The 18142-nt window shown below is 40.6% G+C and overlaps 1 protein-coding gene across 2 annotated transcripts in view; it reads right to left on the bottom strand.

Annotated features, from left to right (window-relative positions):
• Positions 1-6932, bottom strand: part of ARSB (arylsulfatase B) — a 166153-nt gene extending 159221 nt beyond the window's left edge. Inside the window, exon 1 of one of the 2 annotated variants that reach the window (XM_073905285.1) lies at positions 6106-6932. In XM_073905285.1, the coding sequence (XP_073761386.1) occupies positions 6106-6423 (318 nt within the window). In that variant the 5' untranslated portion in view covers positions 6424-6932. The remainder of the gene's footprint in view (positions 1-6105) is intronic. The other variant, XM_025892613.2, reaches the window with a different exon arrangement.
• Positions 6933-18142: the final 11210 nt, after the last annotated feature.

Raw genomic sequence — 18142 nt, 5'->3', positions numbered from 1 at the left:
CACATGCATCCACATTCCTCAGAAAAATATAAAAATTAACTAAAAATGGTTCAAAGACCTAAATGTAAGAGCTGAAACTATACAATTCTTAGAAGAAAACACAGAGGTAAATCTTCATAACCTTAGTGGTTTCTTAGATATGACACCAAAAGCATAAACAGCCAAAGAAATTAAGTTGAACTACATCAAAATTTAAAACTATTATACATAAAAGGACACTATCAAGAAAGTAAAAGAAAACCCATAGGAGAAAGTATTTGCAAATCATGTATATGAAAAGGGTTTAACATCCAGGATATATAAAGAACTCATACAACTCAACAATGAAAAGACAACTCAATTTGAAAATGACAAAGAATTTGAGTAGAGATTTTCTCCAAAGAAATATACAAACGACAAATAAGACATGAAAAGATGCTCAAGGCCATTAGAGAAATGCAAACCAAAGGCACAATGAGATACCACTCCATACCCACTAGGATGACTAGAAGGCTATAATCAAAAAGATAGTAACAAGGGTTGGCAAAGATATGGAGAAACTGGAACCAACAAACATTGTTGGTGGGAATGGTGTATCTGCTGTGGAAACAGTTTGGCAGCTCCTCAAAAAATGAGACATAGAGCTGCCATATGATCTAGTATTCACTCTTAGGTATATACCAAGAGAGGTGACAAAAAAAAAATGTGTTCACACAAAAACTTATACGTGGATGTTCACAGCAGCATTATTCACAATAGCCAAAAGACAATGCCCATCAACTAATGAATGGAAAAATAAAATGTTGGTATATCCATACAATAGAATATTATGTGGCCATAAAAAGGAATGGTACATGCCATAATGTGGATGAAAGGATATCTACCGTATGATTCCATTTATATGAAATGTCCAAAATAAGCAGATCTATAGAGACAGAAAGTAGATCAGTGGCTGCCAGGGGCAGGGGGAAGAGGGGAATGGGGATTGACTGCTAACAGTTACAGGGTTTCTTTTTGGGGTAATGGCAATGTTCTAGAATTAGACAATGGTGATGGTTGTACAACCTTGCAGATATATGAAAAACTGATAAATTAGATACTTAAAATGGTATATTTGATGGTATGTGAAATAAAACGTTAAAAAAAAAAATAGAGTATAGGAGGAGTACCTGGCTGACTTTTCAGTCAGTGGAGCATATGACTCTTGATCTTGGGGTTATGAGTTTGAACCCCATGCTGGGTATAGAGATTACTTAAAAATACAATCTTTTTTAAAAATAGAGTATAGGAAAATAGGCAATATCTTATGTTGCTGGTGGGAATGTAGATTGATACAACCTACTGAAGTACAATTTTGTAGGATTTCTCAAAATTACAAACACATCTACCTTTAAACCCAGAAAAAGTCCTTTTCTAAGAATTTATCCTACAGATATATTTAACCATGTGTAAAATGATATATAGCGAAGGTACTGACTTCAGCTTTGACATATCAAAAGACTAGAAATAATCTATATGGCCACCATGATGTGACTAGTTAAATAAATTATCATATATCCATTCAACAAAATATTATAGTCATAAATACTGAGAATGCTCTTTTACTAACAATGTGGAATTATTTCAAGTATAAAAACAAACATGTGAAGAGTATGCTACCATCCATATAAAAAGAAAGGTAATATCCACATATGTATTTGCTTGTGTATGCATAAAATACTTTACAAAAGAACTACATATACAATTCAGATAGCACTGTTTGCCTTCACAATGGGGAGCCGATGCCTAAGGAACAAAACAGTGTGTGTGTGTACATGCGGGCATGTACATAAGGAGAGATTTTCAGTAACTTTTCAGTTTTCAAACCATTGTGTTGTCTATTCAAATATACATCAAAATATACATCAAAAATATTTTTTAAATAAGGAATGAAGGAGTCATAAGATTGTGTACAGTCACCTGAATTCTAGTCCTGAATTTACCAATAACCATTTGCCTCCTCTTCCGATCAGTCTCCCTCTTCCCCGCTTTATCAAACTCCATGCATTTTTCACCAAAGTATGCAGGTTTAAAAAGGTTCATATGTGAGGGTTCTGAACAATTACATGTCCATATATAAAAGGCTGGGTTCACGTGCCTGTTGAAACAAGTTCTGGACAAACAAGCAGCAACGTTGTAAGGCGCATAGCATAGCGCGCTGAGCAGGAGTAATCTCTCTTCCCGCCAGTAGATGGGGTGAGTAGCTATGATCAGGTACATTTGCCAAGTCAGAAACCCGCTCTAAGGGACTCAGGGACTTAAGAGTCAAAGAAATGTAGAGCTAGAAAGAGCCAGGGAGTTCAGCCCAGCTCCCATATTTTACAGATGTGGAAAATGATGTCCAGCTAGTCAGAGTGTGAAGACTGACATGGTGAACACTGGAACCCACATCTCATTATTCCCAACCAGTCCTCTTCACTAAATACTTTAATAAGCCAAAAACCTAAAACTCAGAATTTGGGGAAACTAAGTTCAATCAGGCTAGGCTTAGTTACCACTTTACACTCTTCTAAAGTGACATGACTATGGGAAGGATGGGTCTCTAAATATTCTATTAAAAGACGACTGTTAATTCACAGATAGAACTATTATGTAGTTCTTTCAAGTACCTAACTTTGAAATAGTCAACAAATTTCCTCATTTTAGTGTCTAAAATATTGCACAACACATGACTCGTTCAGAAATAAAACCTCTTCCCCTATTTTCATTTTCCATTTAACATAGCCAATTCCTAACTTGAAACAATATGGATTAACTTTTTGTTGTTGAGATGTTTGGAAACGACCTAAATGTCCAAAAATAATGGATCGTTTAGCAAATCTGAAGCAGCTCTTGTGATGATATTTTTAATAATTCTGAGCAGGCAACATAATGTAGTGGTTTGAGAGCCATGCTGCCTGGCCACGTCCTGGTCTACCACTTACTAGCCCTGTGACCTTGGGCAAGGTTCTTACCCTCTTCCAGCCTTGGTTTCCTTGTTATCAAATAGGGATAAAAGTAGTACCTACCTCACCGGGTTGCTGAGAGAAGTCAATGAATTAAAGTGTAAAGTGCTCAGAATGGTATCAGTATATAGTATCTGAGGGCAATGAGGCTCCTTAGTTCTCCCTGAAGTGTTGGCTCCTTTAGGAAAGGACGCTTGCTAGCCTGAGGTAATTTGTAATTGGGTCTCCTGAAATCAGAGTAAAACGGGAGAAAAGTCAAGCAAAATGTTTAGGGAGGCTAGCCTGCGACAGTGAGTGGTCTCTGAACTGTTCTGGAGTACGCAACTTCTACCCTTCCTTCACATCTTAACCACAAGGCACTCTACACACGTTTTTTCTCCAAGATGGAATGGTGGTGACTGGCAGAGAAGGATGTGAGGGGACAAAAGCAGCCAATTATAAGAACAAGTTTTTTAAAGTATGGTATTTGCTTTCTTGTTCAAGTCTGTTGGAAGGGAGGAAGTCAGAGAAATGAATGGCCCTCCCATTCTTCTGCAATTTGAGTTCAGTTCTCTTATTTCAGAGCAAATGCAGAACTATTGGGGGCAGACCTTGCATTCTCTCCTTCCTTCTTTACTCAAATGCGCCCTTACTCCTACTAAGTGTCCAGGGTGAGATCTGTCTTAAAGCACAGATTCCTGATTACACCTTGCAGCCAAGGCTAGACCTGTGGAAAGTACCTAGGGCTGGGGGTGAAGGGAGCCATCCCTGACCTTCATGGAAACCTGGACGACAGCTACTTCTCAGTCCTGTAGTAAAATTCTATCTTTTCTGTTTCTACAAGTCTTTGGATCACCATGGGAATCTTTATTGCATATAAACCCTCCCTTCTCTTGATCTTTGGACAACGAGCTAGGGTTGATCAGAGAGGCTACATGAACACAGACTTAGGAGGGCAAGGTTCAAGCATATCCCGTGACTTGCACAGTAAGGGCTCAAAATGTGCTTGTTGAATAAACAATACATGTATAAGGAGGTATACATGATCCCAGGGTCCTGGGATCGAGCCCCGCATCGGGCTCCCTGCTCCGCGGGAAGCCTGCTTCTCCCTCTCCCACTCCCCCTGCTTGTGTTCCCTGCTCTCGCTCTCTGTCAAATAAATAAATAAAATCTTTAAAAAAAAATAAATGAACATGTATAAGGAGGTATGCTTGTGTTCTGGAACAGTAACCATTTATTGTAGTTAATATAGATAGCCATAATCACATCAGGATCTTATAAAATCATCAGTCTTAGTCAGATTAAGCAAAAAGGATACAATTTTATGGGCCTGAGATGACCAGTGGATACAGGAGAGGCACAAGATCCAATATTACCACTTTCTAGCTGTGTGATTCTTAACATGTAATCGAACTTCTACAAGTTTATTTCCTTATCTGTAAAAGGGGATTAAAAGTTACAGCTACCTCATGAGCTATTTCAAGAATAACTTTAAAAACAGTGAAGCACCATGCAAATGTTCTTGATATTCTTAGTTATGTAACATATGTGCACACTCTCTACAAGTATACATATCTCTGTTAACTACATAGAAGTTGTTAAAGAAAAGCTTTTAGAGATAATGTGAGCTATCACTTGACATCTGTCAGATTGGCTAGTATCAAAAGAACAAGAAATAACAAGTGTTGGTGAGGATGTGGAGCCCTCCGCCCTGTTGATAGGAATGTAAATTGGTACAGCCACTAGGGAAAACAGTATGGATGTTCCTCAGAAAATTAGAACTAGAGCTATCACATGACCCAGCAATTCCACTTCTGGATACTTATCAGAAGAAAAGGACAAACCAATCTGAGGAGATCTATGCCCCCCCTATGTTCTCTGCAGCACTCTTTACAATAGCCAAGACATGGAAGCAACCTAAGCGTCCATCCACAGATGAATAGATAAAATTAGATGTCATATATGTATGTATATATAGATATAAAACATGGAATATTACTCAGCCATAAAAAAGAATGAAATCCTACCATTGTCGCAACATGGATGGAACCTAGAGGGTATAATGCGAAGCGAAGTCAGAGAAAGACAAATACCATATGATTTCAGTTATGTGTGGAATCTAAAAACCAAAACAATGAACAAACAACATAAAACAAACAGATTCATAGATACAGGAAACAGTTGGTTTCCAGAGGGGAGAGGGGTTGCGGGGCCGGTGAAAAGGGCGAAGAGGATTCAGAGGTACAAACTTCTAGATAAAAAATAAGTCATGGAGGTATAAGGTACAGCATTGGGGATATAGCCAATAATATGCTGTAATTTTGTATGGTGATAAATGATAGCTAGACTTATTATGGGGATCATTTCATAATGTACAAAGATATAGAATCACTATGATGCACCCCTGAAGCTGATAGGATATTATATGCCAATTATACTTCATTGATAAATAGATAATAAAGGTGCTCAGAAGCACTGAACACAAGGTTAAATCAGAAAGGAATATCAGCAGCCCAAGAAAAATCAACCTGGGTACGTTCACTGTGCTGAGAACTGGAAAAATCAATCTCTGATCCGACAGTCCTAACCTAGGGCCGCTGGGTTCGCAGGGGAGCAGAGTCGCACCTACCGCGCACACTCTTTTCCCTTTACCTGGCGCCCCGCCCCTGCTTTCCCGGCTCCCCTCCTCTCTCCGCTCCACTCCGGGGTGCCCAGCCCGCTCCCTCTCCTTCGTCAGTCTTCAGGACCTCTCTGCAGAGTCCACTCCGACCCTTCGGCCTACGGCTCGCAGGCCTAGCATTACCACTCTCCTAGAAACCCTTTCACCCCGACCTTTAGAAAACGAAAGACCGAAAAAGCCCTGGAGGAAGTGGGGCTCCGGGGGCTGCGGGTCGCCCTGGAGCGGGCATGCGCGGAGGCCGCGGCGGCCTGCGGGCCGGGGAGAAGCGGGGACGGCACGGCCAGGGGGAGCAGCCGCCTCGCCTGGACCCAGCTCGGGAAACTGACGCCGGATCGCCAGCGCCCGCCCCGGCCTCCCGGCCCCACTTGCCAGAGGCTCGCGGGCCGGGCGGCGGGGCGCGGCAGGAGGGCCGAGCGGCGGCCACGGGAGGGGCGGAGCGGGGTGCCGGCGACGGGTTGGCGGGCTGCCGGGGGCGTTGCGTACCTGGTAGCGGCCGGTGAGCAGCTGGCTCCGCGAAGGCGTGCACAGCGGCTGCGTGTAGTAGTTGTCCAGGAGCACCCCGCCGGCCACCAGCGCGTCCAGGTGCGGCGTGCGGATGTTCGAGCCGTGGAAGCCCACGTCGTTCCAGCCCAGGTCGTCCGCCAGCACGAAAACGAGGTGCGGCGGCCGGCCGGCCCCTGCGCCCGCGCCCGGCGGGGCCGCCAGCAGTAGCAGGCGCAGCAGCAAGGGGAGGACGCCGGGGAGGAGCGGCCGCCGCAGGCTGGGGCCTCGGGACAGGCTCGCTGCGCCGCGCCGGCCCATCCTTCGCCGCCCACGGTGCCCGCGCCTGTGGCGCCGGCAGCCCCCGGCACCGCTTGTAGAATCAGGAACTGGGCGGCCGGGCCTGCCCCGCCCCCGCACGGTATTTCACCCCAGCGGGCGGTGGGCGGTGGAGGCCTGGCGCCGGAGCCCCCGCCGCCTCTGACCCGGGCCCGGGCCGGTGTGACGGGGGAGGAGCCAGCGGAGAAGCACCAGATTCTCCCGCTGGCCCAGCTCCGGGGAAACTCCGTTGATGCTTGATGGGAGCCAAGATTTCTTCTCTTTCCATAGATGAATTTTGCGACGTAGCATCCTCAAAGAGGAGCAGATTTTATCTTTTTAGTAACTCTTCGCAGTTTGCAAAGCATTTTCTTTAAATTTCGCAACAAACTCGGCAGTTAGGAATTATAATGTACCCTCCTTTTTTTCAATAAAGAAGCCTGTAGTTGGTTGAGCCTAACCCAAACTCACATCCTGAGCCGTGATGTTTTAAAGGTCGTGGGGGAGTCATTTCTAGCAAAAGAACTCAGACTTGTGCAAGTGGGCGGTCGATGGAGAGGCAAAACTCTAGGTGATGTTTCACATTCATTTATGAATAGCATACGCCCGTGAAGCCACTTCCTCCTCACTACCCAAAAGGGGGCCAAATACCCACTCCGACTGCACGGTGTCCTTTTGAAGGTGCAGTTTTACTTAGGCAGCCCTGAGGAGTTGGGGGGCTGTTGTGTGACCATTAAGTAGCTCACTAGCTTGTCCAGGTATGGGCCTCTTCACGGCTGGCTCTGCGACACTCAAGTAGTGAGCCAAAGAAGTATTGTATCTAATCTGCTTGCAATCATCTGAGGATGGAAGGAAAAAATTCCCTTAACCATATGCTCACTGAATTGGGAAGTTAGCCTTATGACCACTGCCATCCAAAACTCTCTGCCTCTTCTGGTTTGGAGATAGACGGTAACTATTTACGGTTATGGGGGCCAGACGGTTATGCACTGTAGGATACATCCTTTCAGGCTATCTGAATCTGATGCCATGGGAATTATTTCACAGCTTTATAAGTTGTGGATAACTGATAGCAATGGAAACTAATGCTTTTTAAAAAAAACATTTTAAAATTTAAATTCAATTAATTAACATATGATGTATTATTGGTTTCAGAGGTACGGGCCTGTGATTCATCAGTCTTATATAATATAATACTCATTACGTCACGTGCCCTCCTTAATGTCCATCCTCCAGTTACCCCATCTCCCTACCCCCTTCCCCTCCAGCAACCCTCAGTTTGTTCCTTATGATTAAGAGTCTCTTATGATTTGTCTCCCTCTATGGTTTCCTCTTGTTTTATTTTTTCCTCTCTTCCCCTATGATCCTCTGTTTTGTTTCTTAAATTCCATGTATCAGTGAGATCATATGATAATTGTCTTTCTCTGACTTACTCCGCTTAGCATAATGCCCTCTAGTTCCATCCACATGGTTGCAAATGGCAAGATTTCATTTTTGATGGCTGTGTAATATTCCATTGTGTATATATACCACCTCTTCTTTCTCCATTCATCTGTCGATGGACATCTGAGTTCTTTCCATAGTTTGGCTATTGTGGACGTTGCTGCTATAAACATTGGGGTGCAGGTGCCCCTTTGGATCACTACATTTGTATCTTTGGGGTAAATACCCAGTAGGGCAATTGCTGGGTCGTAGGGTAGCTCTATTTTCAACTTTTTGAGGAACTTCTATACTGTTTTCCAGAGTGGCTGTACCAGCTTGCATCCCCACCAGCAGTGTAAGAGGATTCTCCTTTCTCCGCATCCCCGCCAACATCTGTCGTTTCCTGACTTGTTAATTTGAGCCATTCTGACTGGTGTGAGGTGGTATCTCACTGTGGTTTTGATTTGTATTTCCCTGATGCCGAGTGATGTTGAACACTTTTTCATGTTTCTGTTGGCCATTTGGATGTCTTCTTTGGAGAAATGTCTGTTCATGTCTTCTGCCCATTTATTGACTGGATTATTTATTCTTTGGGTGTTGAGTTTGATAAGTTCCTTATAGATTATGGATACTAGCCCTTTATCTGATATGTCATTTGCAAATATCTTCTCCCATTCTGTCAGTTGTCTTTTGGTTTTGTCGGCTATAGAAACCAATTCTAGTTTATACATACGCCAGTGACTTCTATACAGTGTAGTGACAATCCCCACCACCCCCGTGGAAAACAGGTTTTGCCGCCACTTGCACATTTGTTTTAATATTCATGATCTGATCCTTGGGTTGTCCTTTGAACTAGTTTTAACACCTTACCAGTTTCCTCACTAGTGAATTAAATAAAATCTTTAACATGTATTCATTTTTATATTTGTACAAGGGTCATGATTTTATCTCTTTTTGAAAATTATCCTTTAGGGTGCCTTGGTGGCTCAGTTGGCTGGGCGACTGCCTTCGGCTCAGGTCATGATCCTGGAGTCCCGGGATGGAGTCCCATATCGGGCTCCCTGCTCGGCGGGGAGTCTGCTTCTCCCTCTGACCCTCCCCCCTCTCATGCTCTCTCTCTCTCATTCTCTCGAATAAATAAATAAAATCTTTAAAAAAAAAAAAAGAAAGAAAATTATCCTTTAACACATGGAGTGTTTTCCTTTTACATACAATTCTTTTTCTTTGCATGAAGCGGATTAGTTTATGACACATCCAAATTTAATCTCTAGTGGAATCAGTGGGATTTAGCAGGAAAAAATTTAAATTTAGCATTAAATTCAAAAGGATAATTTTGAAGAGCTGTTTGATTCTTATTAAGGCTTGAAAATTTCATTTAAAGACCCTGTAAGAGACAATAAAGGCTTGAGAACTCTCCGCTATGGCTCTTGCATGTCCTTCCTCTCCATAACTGTTTCTCCCTACCCTGATAGAAATCAACTTGCCCAAACATGGTTGCTAATCTGCCAAAATAGTTCCTCCTTTGACCACCTGCTTCAGAAACTAGCTACACTTACACTGAAACTTCTCATATCCTGCATTTTTTGAACAAAAACCTATGCTAATTATGCTCTAAATGTGCACATGAGTTAGTTAAAAAGAGTTAATTTTATTTTTATGTATTGAACACATGATATGCAGTACAGACTAGTTATTATGAAGTCTCTCAATTGGACTTTGATATTTCCTGATGATTAGGCTCAGGTGATGGGTTGTGCAGAAGTATCATAAAAGTGATACATCTTCTTGAGGCTTCATATTAGGAAGGACGTGATGTTGATTTATTATTTGATCACTTTGTTAAGGCAGTCATTTCTCCACTGTGAAGCTACTATTTTCCCCTTGGAACTAATCATTATTTTATGGGGAGATAATTTGAGAATACGTTTATATTCTATTCTTTCTAAAACTTTGGCTTGTTAGTTTTAGCACTCACTGCTGCTTCTTGCTTTGATCTATTATTATTAGGATGGTTGCTGAATGGTGATTTTCTAATTCCATCATTCCTTCTATATTAATTAGTTGTCAAGTAGGGAAAAAGCTTGCCTTCTCTCCCATTAATTTATTTAAATCACTCTGAACTCATGGATTCTTGTTTTAATCAATGTGCTTTACTATAATTATTTTGATCCTCAAATTTCCTTTGATTTGACCAGTGGGAGCCCCTTCAGTCTGGCTCTTGTATCCTTTTGGCATATCCTTTTTAACCTTTGAACACTCCCTTACTTTTTGGTACAACAAGGTATTCTAGGTCCATCTTGTACTTTTCCTTCCCCCACCCTGGAATTAACCATTACTACAGGGACCCCCCCCCCGATTGCTTTCAGTGGAGGATGGCATCTAGAAACCTGTACCTGTGCTACAGTTGTGCTCATTGCTACTGGGCTGTCATTATTCCCAGGATCTCTCATCAGACAAAGATAGGAATGAGATGTGTATATTCACTCAGGCATACATAAGTATGTATATGTACTATATCGATACATATGAATAGGTATAAAGCCATGAGTTCCTAGTGAGTACCTCCAATTCTACTTTCCCCCTTTCCATACTATATGGGTAGTACCAATTTTCATTGTTACCAGCCATTAAAGTTCATACTTTTTAATTTTTGCCAATCTGATATGAGAAATGATATCACAGGATAGTTTTTGGTTTTGCATTTCTCTTAGGAGTAAGGTTAAAAATCTTTTGAGATGTGGAAGGGCTGTTTTTACATCATTTTTGTGAATTGTGTCATTTTCAATTGGTTTTGCTCTTTTCCCTCTCAATTTTAAGACTAGAGATGTTACCTCTTTAACTGTGATATGTACCAGAAATATTTTCTACCAGCTTCTCAACTGTCAAATATTTTGTTGTGGTATTTTTTGATATGCCAAAGTGATTTTTTTTAATGTGGTCAAATATAGCAATTTTTTTATTGCCTCTGGATTTTGAGTCATGATTATACTTTCCTTATACCAAAGTTAAAATAAAATTCACCCATGTTTTCTTCTAGCATGGTTTCAGTTTTCACATTTAGATCCCTGACCCGTTGGCATTTATTTTTGTGGATGATGTGAGATTTGAATCTAATTTTACCTTTTTCCAAATGGTTACCCAGTTCCTAGCACCATTTGTAAAGAAAATAGTCTATCTCTGCCCCACTGCTATGAGATGTCACATTTACCATATGCTTAATTTTCTCATATATTTGAGTCTATTTCTGAGCTTTCTGTTCTATTCCACTGGCATGTCTGTTGACTCATACACCAGCACCACACTGTTTCAGTTACAGAGGTTTTATAGTATGTTTCAATGTATGATAGGAATAGTGACTCCTCATAACTTATTTTTTGATGCTTTCCTGGTTATTCCTGCATGTTTATTTTGTCATATGAACTTTAACATCAACATGTCCAGTTCCATAAAAAAATAGGTTGGTGGGGCGCCTGGGTGGCTGAGTCGGTTAAGCGTCTGCCTCTGGCTCAGGTCATGATCCCGGAATCCTGGGACTGAGCCCCATGTTGGGCTTCCTGCTCAGCAGGGAATTTGCTTCTCTTTCTCCCTCTGCCTGCCGCACCCCCTGCTTGTGTGCTTGCTCTCTCGCTCTCTGTCAGATAAACAAATAAAAATTCCAATAAAAATGTTTTTTAAAAATGTGTTGTTTTTATTGGAATTGCATTCAATTTATAAACTAATTTAGGGACAACTGAAATCTTTGTAATATTAAGTTGTCCTATCTAAAAACAAAGGTTATCTTCCATTTATTAAGTCTACTTTTGTGTCTTTTAGAAGTTTTAAAAATTTTCTTCATATTAGTTTTGTGCTTGTCTTGTTAAATTTATTCCTAAGTATTTTATCTTCTCTGTTGCTACTGAAAGAGGGCTTTCTTTATATCCTTTAACTGGTTATTATTTGTGGACATGAAAGTTACTGATTTCTGCATGGTAATTTATATTCTGCCAAATGCTGAATTATTTCACTGTTTGAGTTAGTTTAATTATTGATTTTCAAGGGTTTTTCCAGTACAAATCATATCAATAAAAACCATTCCAATCAGTTGGAAGATGCAAAAATTAGGACTGAAATAAAGTCAGCTCCCAGCTCACCAGTGGGTATAAAAGTTAATTTGGGGGTAGGTAGAGTACTTGGAACTTGGGATATATTTTTTACAAAGAAAAGATATTATACAGGGGCACCTGTGTGGTTCAGTCAGTTAAGTGTCTGCCTTCAGCTCAGGTCATGATCCTGGGATCCTGGGATCAAGCCCCAGTTGGGCACACTGCTCAGCAGGGAGTCTGCTTCTCCCTCTCCCTCCCCCCCTCCCCCACTGCTCATGCTCTCGCTCTCTCTCAAATAAATAAATAAAAAATCTTAAAAAATATATATACATAACACCTGGTTTGCATCTAACCCCCACAAAACCTATTTAACCCATAGTTAAAATCTCTTAACTACTGAAGTCAATAAGAAAAAGACCAACAATCCATTTTTAAATGGGCAAAATATAGGAACATAATAGTTTATAGGAAAGGAAATATAAGTGGTTATTAAATAAATGAATAGATGTTCAACATACTAATCGAACCTTCAATAATATACCACTGATATTAGTGATAACTCACTGCTTTGGGTATGGTATAAAGAAACAAACCGCCTCATACATTAATTGCAGAAGTGAAATTTGTTATAATCTCTAAAGGAAACTATTTTGCGTATCTATCAAAATACACATACACTTTAATCCAGCAATTCCAGTTGTAGGAATTTATCCTTCAGATATACTCAGTGCAAGAAACAGCATATGTATCAAGATAACCACTTTAGTCTTATTTTTATTAGAAAAAGGCAAATAATAGGGCCTGGAATTATGGAATTATTATGGAATACTAAGTAGTCATTCAAAACGATGATATGGAATAATCTCCAAAACATATCATTAATTTTTAAAAGTTAGGCAAAAGACATTATGCTTGGTATACCTTAATTTGCTTAAAAATATATGTATATATGTGTATATATACCTATATTCACATATTTTCATATTTTGAGAGAGGTGTTTACATATTTATAGAGTATCTCCAGAAGGATAAGAAGAAATAATAATATTGTCTCTGGGTAGACAGGTCGCAGACAAGAATAGGAGAGAGATTAATTTTTCCCCATATATCCTTTATGCATTGTAAATTTTTAACTCTATACATATATTATCTATTTCTCATAATAATGGTAATAACATAATTTGCATTTAAAGAAAAAGTAAAATGCATTATCAGAACATAGTGCTAAGACAAATATTCCCCAATGAACATGTTTGGAAAGCCCCAAGGCCATGCACTAAGACAATCACATCAATGCTCTTGCCAGGCCTCCTGATTTCTCCAGTTTGCAGACCCCCTAGTTCTTGGCATGCTGCTAACTGGCTAGAAGCTATGCTTAGAAGTCAGGATACCCATGTTTCAATGCTTCTGCAAACCCGTTTTGTTTCAGTGTCTTTGAATATGATAAATATTGCATACAAAGTCTAAGCAATTTTAAACACTATCTCTAAATGTTTAACCATTGGGGTAGAGATAAGAATGACAAGAAGTCTTTCTTCAGATAGAGAACCTAAAATTCACTAAATGTGGTAAATTATGGTTGGTGTTACTCATTGCCCCACTACCGCCCTAGGTAGTCCAGAAGGAGATAGACTTGAACATCAGAAATATCCAAACTTTGTTACTTTAGATGTCAGCTATTATATTATTTTCACAATACATTTAATCTTGGAAACTGATCTAAGATGGATGTTTCTACCATATCTATTTCAGGGGGAGAGGGTCTTCTTGAAGGCCTGTAAAGTCATATACCAGACTTACAGATGACTGTTCTTAATGTTCTTTTACCTTCTTCTAGTCACCAATACTTACATGCATAAGTTATATTAACTACTATCAGTTCTAACTATTATCACTGCATTAATAATCATTAAGCATGTAGGAATGTAATTCTCTATAAGAAGCATCTTCAGGGGCATCTGGGTGGCTCAGTTGTTAAGTGTCTGCCTTCGGCTCAGATCATGATCCCAGGGTCCTGGGATCGAGCCCCGCATCTGGTTCCCTGCTCAGCAGGAAGCCTGCTTCTCCCTCTCCCACTCCCCCTGCTTGTGTTCCTGCTCTGGCTCTCTCTATCAAATAAATAAGTAAAATCTTTAAAAAAAAAAAAAAAAAAGCATCTTCAGTTTATTGTTGGTTTTGTTTGGTGTGTTAATATATGTGCATGTATTGAAAAAAAAGGGGTCAGATTTTAAAAAGAAAGATTTCTTTTAGCTCTAATATACTCCCGATTTCTGAAATTGATAGACTAGATAAGAACAGCTATGGCCAACTCACACTGAAACTCCCTTGACCCTCTCTTCTTGCCCATTGCTTATCACCTCCTTCCTCCTCAAAACAGACTAGAGAGAATAGAGAGTGGAAAACAGCACCATTGGTAAAAAAAAAAAAAAAAAAAAAAAAAGATTTTGGTATAGCACTTTTTTGTGCATAAGACAATGCACTAGGGGTGCTTGGCTGGTTCAGTCGGTAGAGCCTAAAACTCTTAATCTTGGGCTTGTAAGTTCAAGCCCCATATTGGGTGTAGAAATTACTTTAAAAAAATTTTTTTTTAAGATTTTATTTTTTTATTTATTTGAGAGAGAGAGAGAGAGAGTGAGTTAGAGAGAGCCCAAGAGGGGGTAGGGTCAGAGGGAGAAGCAGACTCCCCGCTGAGCAGGGAGCCCGATGCGGGACTCGATCCCGGGACTCCGGGATCATGACCTGAGCCGAAGGCAGTCGCCTAACCAACTGAGCCACCCAGGCGCCCTAAAAAAATTTTTTTTAATCTTTAAAAAAATAAGATAGTCTACTAAAGTACATATAGGTCAATTAATTCTCACAAAGTGAACACATCCATGTAACCACCACCCAGATCAAGAAACAGGATGTTGGTATTGCATTTTATCTCATTTCTTCTTTCCTTTCCTTTACCTTTCACACAGCCCAAGCCTTAGTCTTCGCACAATATTAACAACAACTGAATTGCATTCACTTTTTCCCTACTGAATGTTTTACATTGTACACCAATTTCTTAAGCAGTTCTAGGCCAACACTTTCCAACTATGCTTAAATATCTCAAACCAATGTGAACGCTTCAAAAAAATAAAAATAGTCATACTGTGTGACAAAAAAATAAGAACCTACTCTTACTAGATAAGAAAGTTCAATTAATATATATCTATATTAAATTTTTTTTTATTTTTTTAATATTTTATTTATTTATTTAAAGAGTGAGAGACAGAGCACAACCAGGGGGAGAGGCAGAGGGAGAGGGAGAAGCAGGCTTCCCACTGAGTAGAGAGCCCGACATGGGGCTCGATCCCAGAACCCTGGAATCATGGCCTGAGCCCAAGGCAGACACTTAACCATCTGAGCCACCCAGGCGCCCCTATATTAAATTTTTAAAAAGTGAAACACATACATAGTTTTTAAAAAGTTAAGTTAAGGGGCGCCTGGGTGGCTTGTCATTAAGCGTCTGCCTTGGGTTCAGGTCATGATCCCAGGGTCCTGGGTTCGAGCCCCACATCGGGCTCCCTGCTCAGCAGGAAGTCTGCTTTTCCCTCTCCCATTCCCCCTGCTTGTGTTCCCTCTCTCGCTGTGTCTCTCTCTGTCAAATAAATAAGTAAAATCTTTAAAAAAAAAAAAAGTTAACTTAAAAGGGTTTACCGTGAAAAGTGAGTTTCAACCCCTCTCCAGGAATACTAGTGTTACCCTTCCCGAGATAGTTTAAACATAAGTACAATTTAAATATTAAAGTTTTTCCTATTAGAACCTAAATGATAGCATATTGCATATTATAATATGCCATGCTTTTTAAAACTAATAATGTAGGGGCGCCTGGGTGGCTCAGTCGGTTGAGCGGCTGCCTTTGGCTCAGGTCATGATCCCAGGGTCCTGGGATCAAGCCCCACGTCGGGCTCCTGGCTCAGCAGAGAGCCTGCTTCTCCCTCTCCCTCTGCCTGCCGCTCTGCCTACTTGTGCTATCTGTCAAATAAATAATATCTTTAAAAAAAATAATAATGTAGGGCGCCTGGGTGGCTCAGATGGTTAAGCGTCTGCCTTCAGCTCAGGTCATGATCCCAGGGTCCTGGGATTGAGTCCCACATCAGGCTCCCTGCTCCTTGGGAGCCTGCTTCTCCCTCTGCTTCTCTCTCTCTCTCTGTCTCTCATGAATAAATAAATAAAATCTTTAAAAAAAATAATAATGTAAATAGCGCTTTTATTTATTTTTTAACATTTTTAAAAATAGCCCTTTTAAATGTGTTAGTCCACCCCACAACCTCCCCCCATCCTGGTAGCCATGTTTGTACCTGTTGACCTGACCCCTTTGGCCAGGCCTGCACGGACTACATTGGTGTTGTATGCAAGTCATTGTCTATTGCTATGCGATCCATTTCATGATCTTCCTCTGCTCTATTCTGTATACAAGCTACGTGTCCCAGGCTCCTTCACCTACTTGCTCCCACGTAGGTTCAGCCAATGGGAGGCACTGGTGGGAGATTGGAATGTGGGAGGAAGAGAGAAGCCAGGGTGTTTTTTCCCTTCTTTTGGTTTTGGGTAGCATCTTCAACAGCATGGTTGAGTCTCCTCTGTGTTTCCTGCTCCTGCTGGCCGCCCCTTCCCAAATGGTCCTAGTGTTGGCTTGGCAGCCCTCATCAGGACATTCCTTACTAGTTCTCCAGGTTAGGAGAGCACTCATATACTGCTCTGTTGATTTCTTCCAGCACTGTAAGACCAGCACCTTTCGTTGTTTCTCCTGGCATTCTTTGAGGTTGGATTGTTTATTCTGAATAAGTGACCATTTGCTGAGATTTGGTTATTGAATGATCAATAACCTTCTCCACAAGTTCTGTGTATTGCTCCTTTGATTAGAATCTGATATAATATTTTATATAAATAATTTGTCCGGTACCTAATAAGATACTGAAAATCAGAACTTAGGTAACTCTAAAATTATGCCACTGATGATATTTTCTTAATTATTTTTTTAGTTTTAACAACCATTTAAAAAGAGGAAATATGAATTTTAGAGATATTGTTCAAAACCAGTAAGATATTTCATGTATGAACTAAAATCTGCTCTTACTGAACACAATGTTATATCTCACAATTTGCCCTCTGTTTCATAACCAACATCAATAGAAACTCTTAAGTTATCACATAGAATGACAGAATTGAACTCAGCTTCTGCTTCTTTGTATTTACAATTGCTCTACTGTTTCAATGTAGGATAACTAGCTCCACAATGATTGAAGACTCAAATTATGCTTGAAGTAAGCTTGAATGATTCCAGCAGTAAAGAACTTACCCTTGAATGCATATTGCTGAGCCTGTTAGTGGTAAGGGCATGTGGTATAACCAGAGCTTCTCTAAATTTTTCTTAAAGGTTTTTATTTATCTATTTGAGAGAGAGAGAGAGAGAGAACCAGTTGAGGGAGGGGCAGAGAGAGAAGCAGACTCCCTGCAGAGCAGGGAGCCCGACGTGGGACTTGATCCCAGGACTCTGGGATCATGACCTGAGCTGAAGGCAGACACTCAACCGACTGAGCCACCCAGGTGCCCATCTCTAAATTAATTTCCATGTGGAACCCAATATTTAATAAGGTAAGCAATAAATATGTGCTAATTTGAAGTACTTGGTGACCAAAACATCAACAATTGCAACAACAAATGATTTAGACTAAAAAAGTGTTTTACAGGGAGGAGAATTTGACATAATGAAATAAAGAGAACTGAGATAGTTAATGGTGTCATTGAACCTACCTCTAGACTTGTGATTTAATAAAATAAACTGCTTCAGCTGCTGTTAATGGGATATTTTCTTACTTGCAGCTGAAAGCTTCCTAACTGGTACCCTCTGTACCTTAGTAGGAAGCTGCTCCTGGATAGTGAGAGTCTATGTTCCCGACCTCCAACTCCTTACCTCCTAGTCCTTTATCAATATGGTCTACTTCCTGCCCTCACCAGTCCCCCAGAAAGACCTCATGCCAATGGCGCCAATGAGACCGTGGTCTAACCTCAGAGGCACTTCTCAGCCCTTAATCTTACCTGACATCTCTTATCTTTGGACACAGTTTGCCATCCTCTCATCAAAATGTTCTCTTCCCTTGGCTTTCATGACACCTCAGTTTGTACCGAAATATACACCTGGGTTTTGTTAAATGCTTGACCTCCCTGGTCTATAAATGCCACAAAGGCAG

The sequence above is a fragment of the Callorhinus ursinus genome, unplaced genomic scaffold (genome assembly GCF_003265705.2).
Source record: "Callorhinus ursinus isolate GAN/ISIS: 27379988/994484 unplaced genomic scaffold, GSC_fseal_2.0 scaffold23, whole genome shotgun sequence".
Classification (NCBI taxonomy): Eukaryota; Metazoa; Chordata; class Mammalia; order Carnivora; family Otariidae; genus Callorhinus; species Callorhinus ursinus.
The sequence above is the reverse complement of the archived record's forward strand: the minus strand, read 5'-3'. Positions and strand labels throughout refer to the sequence as shown.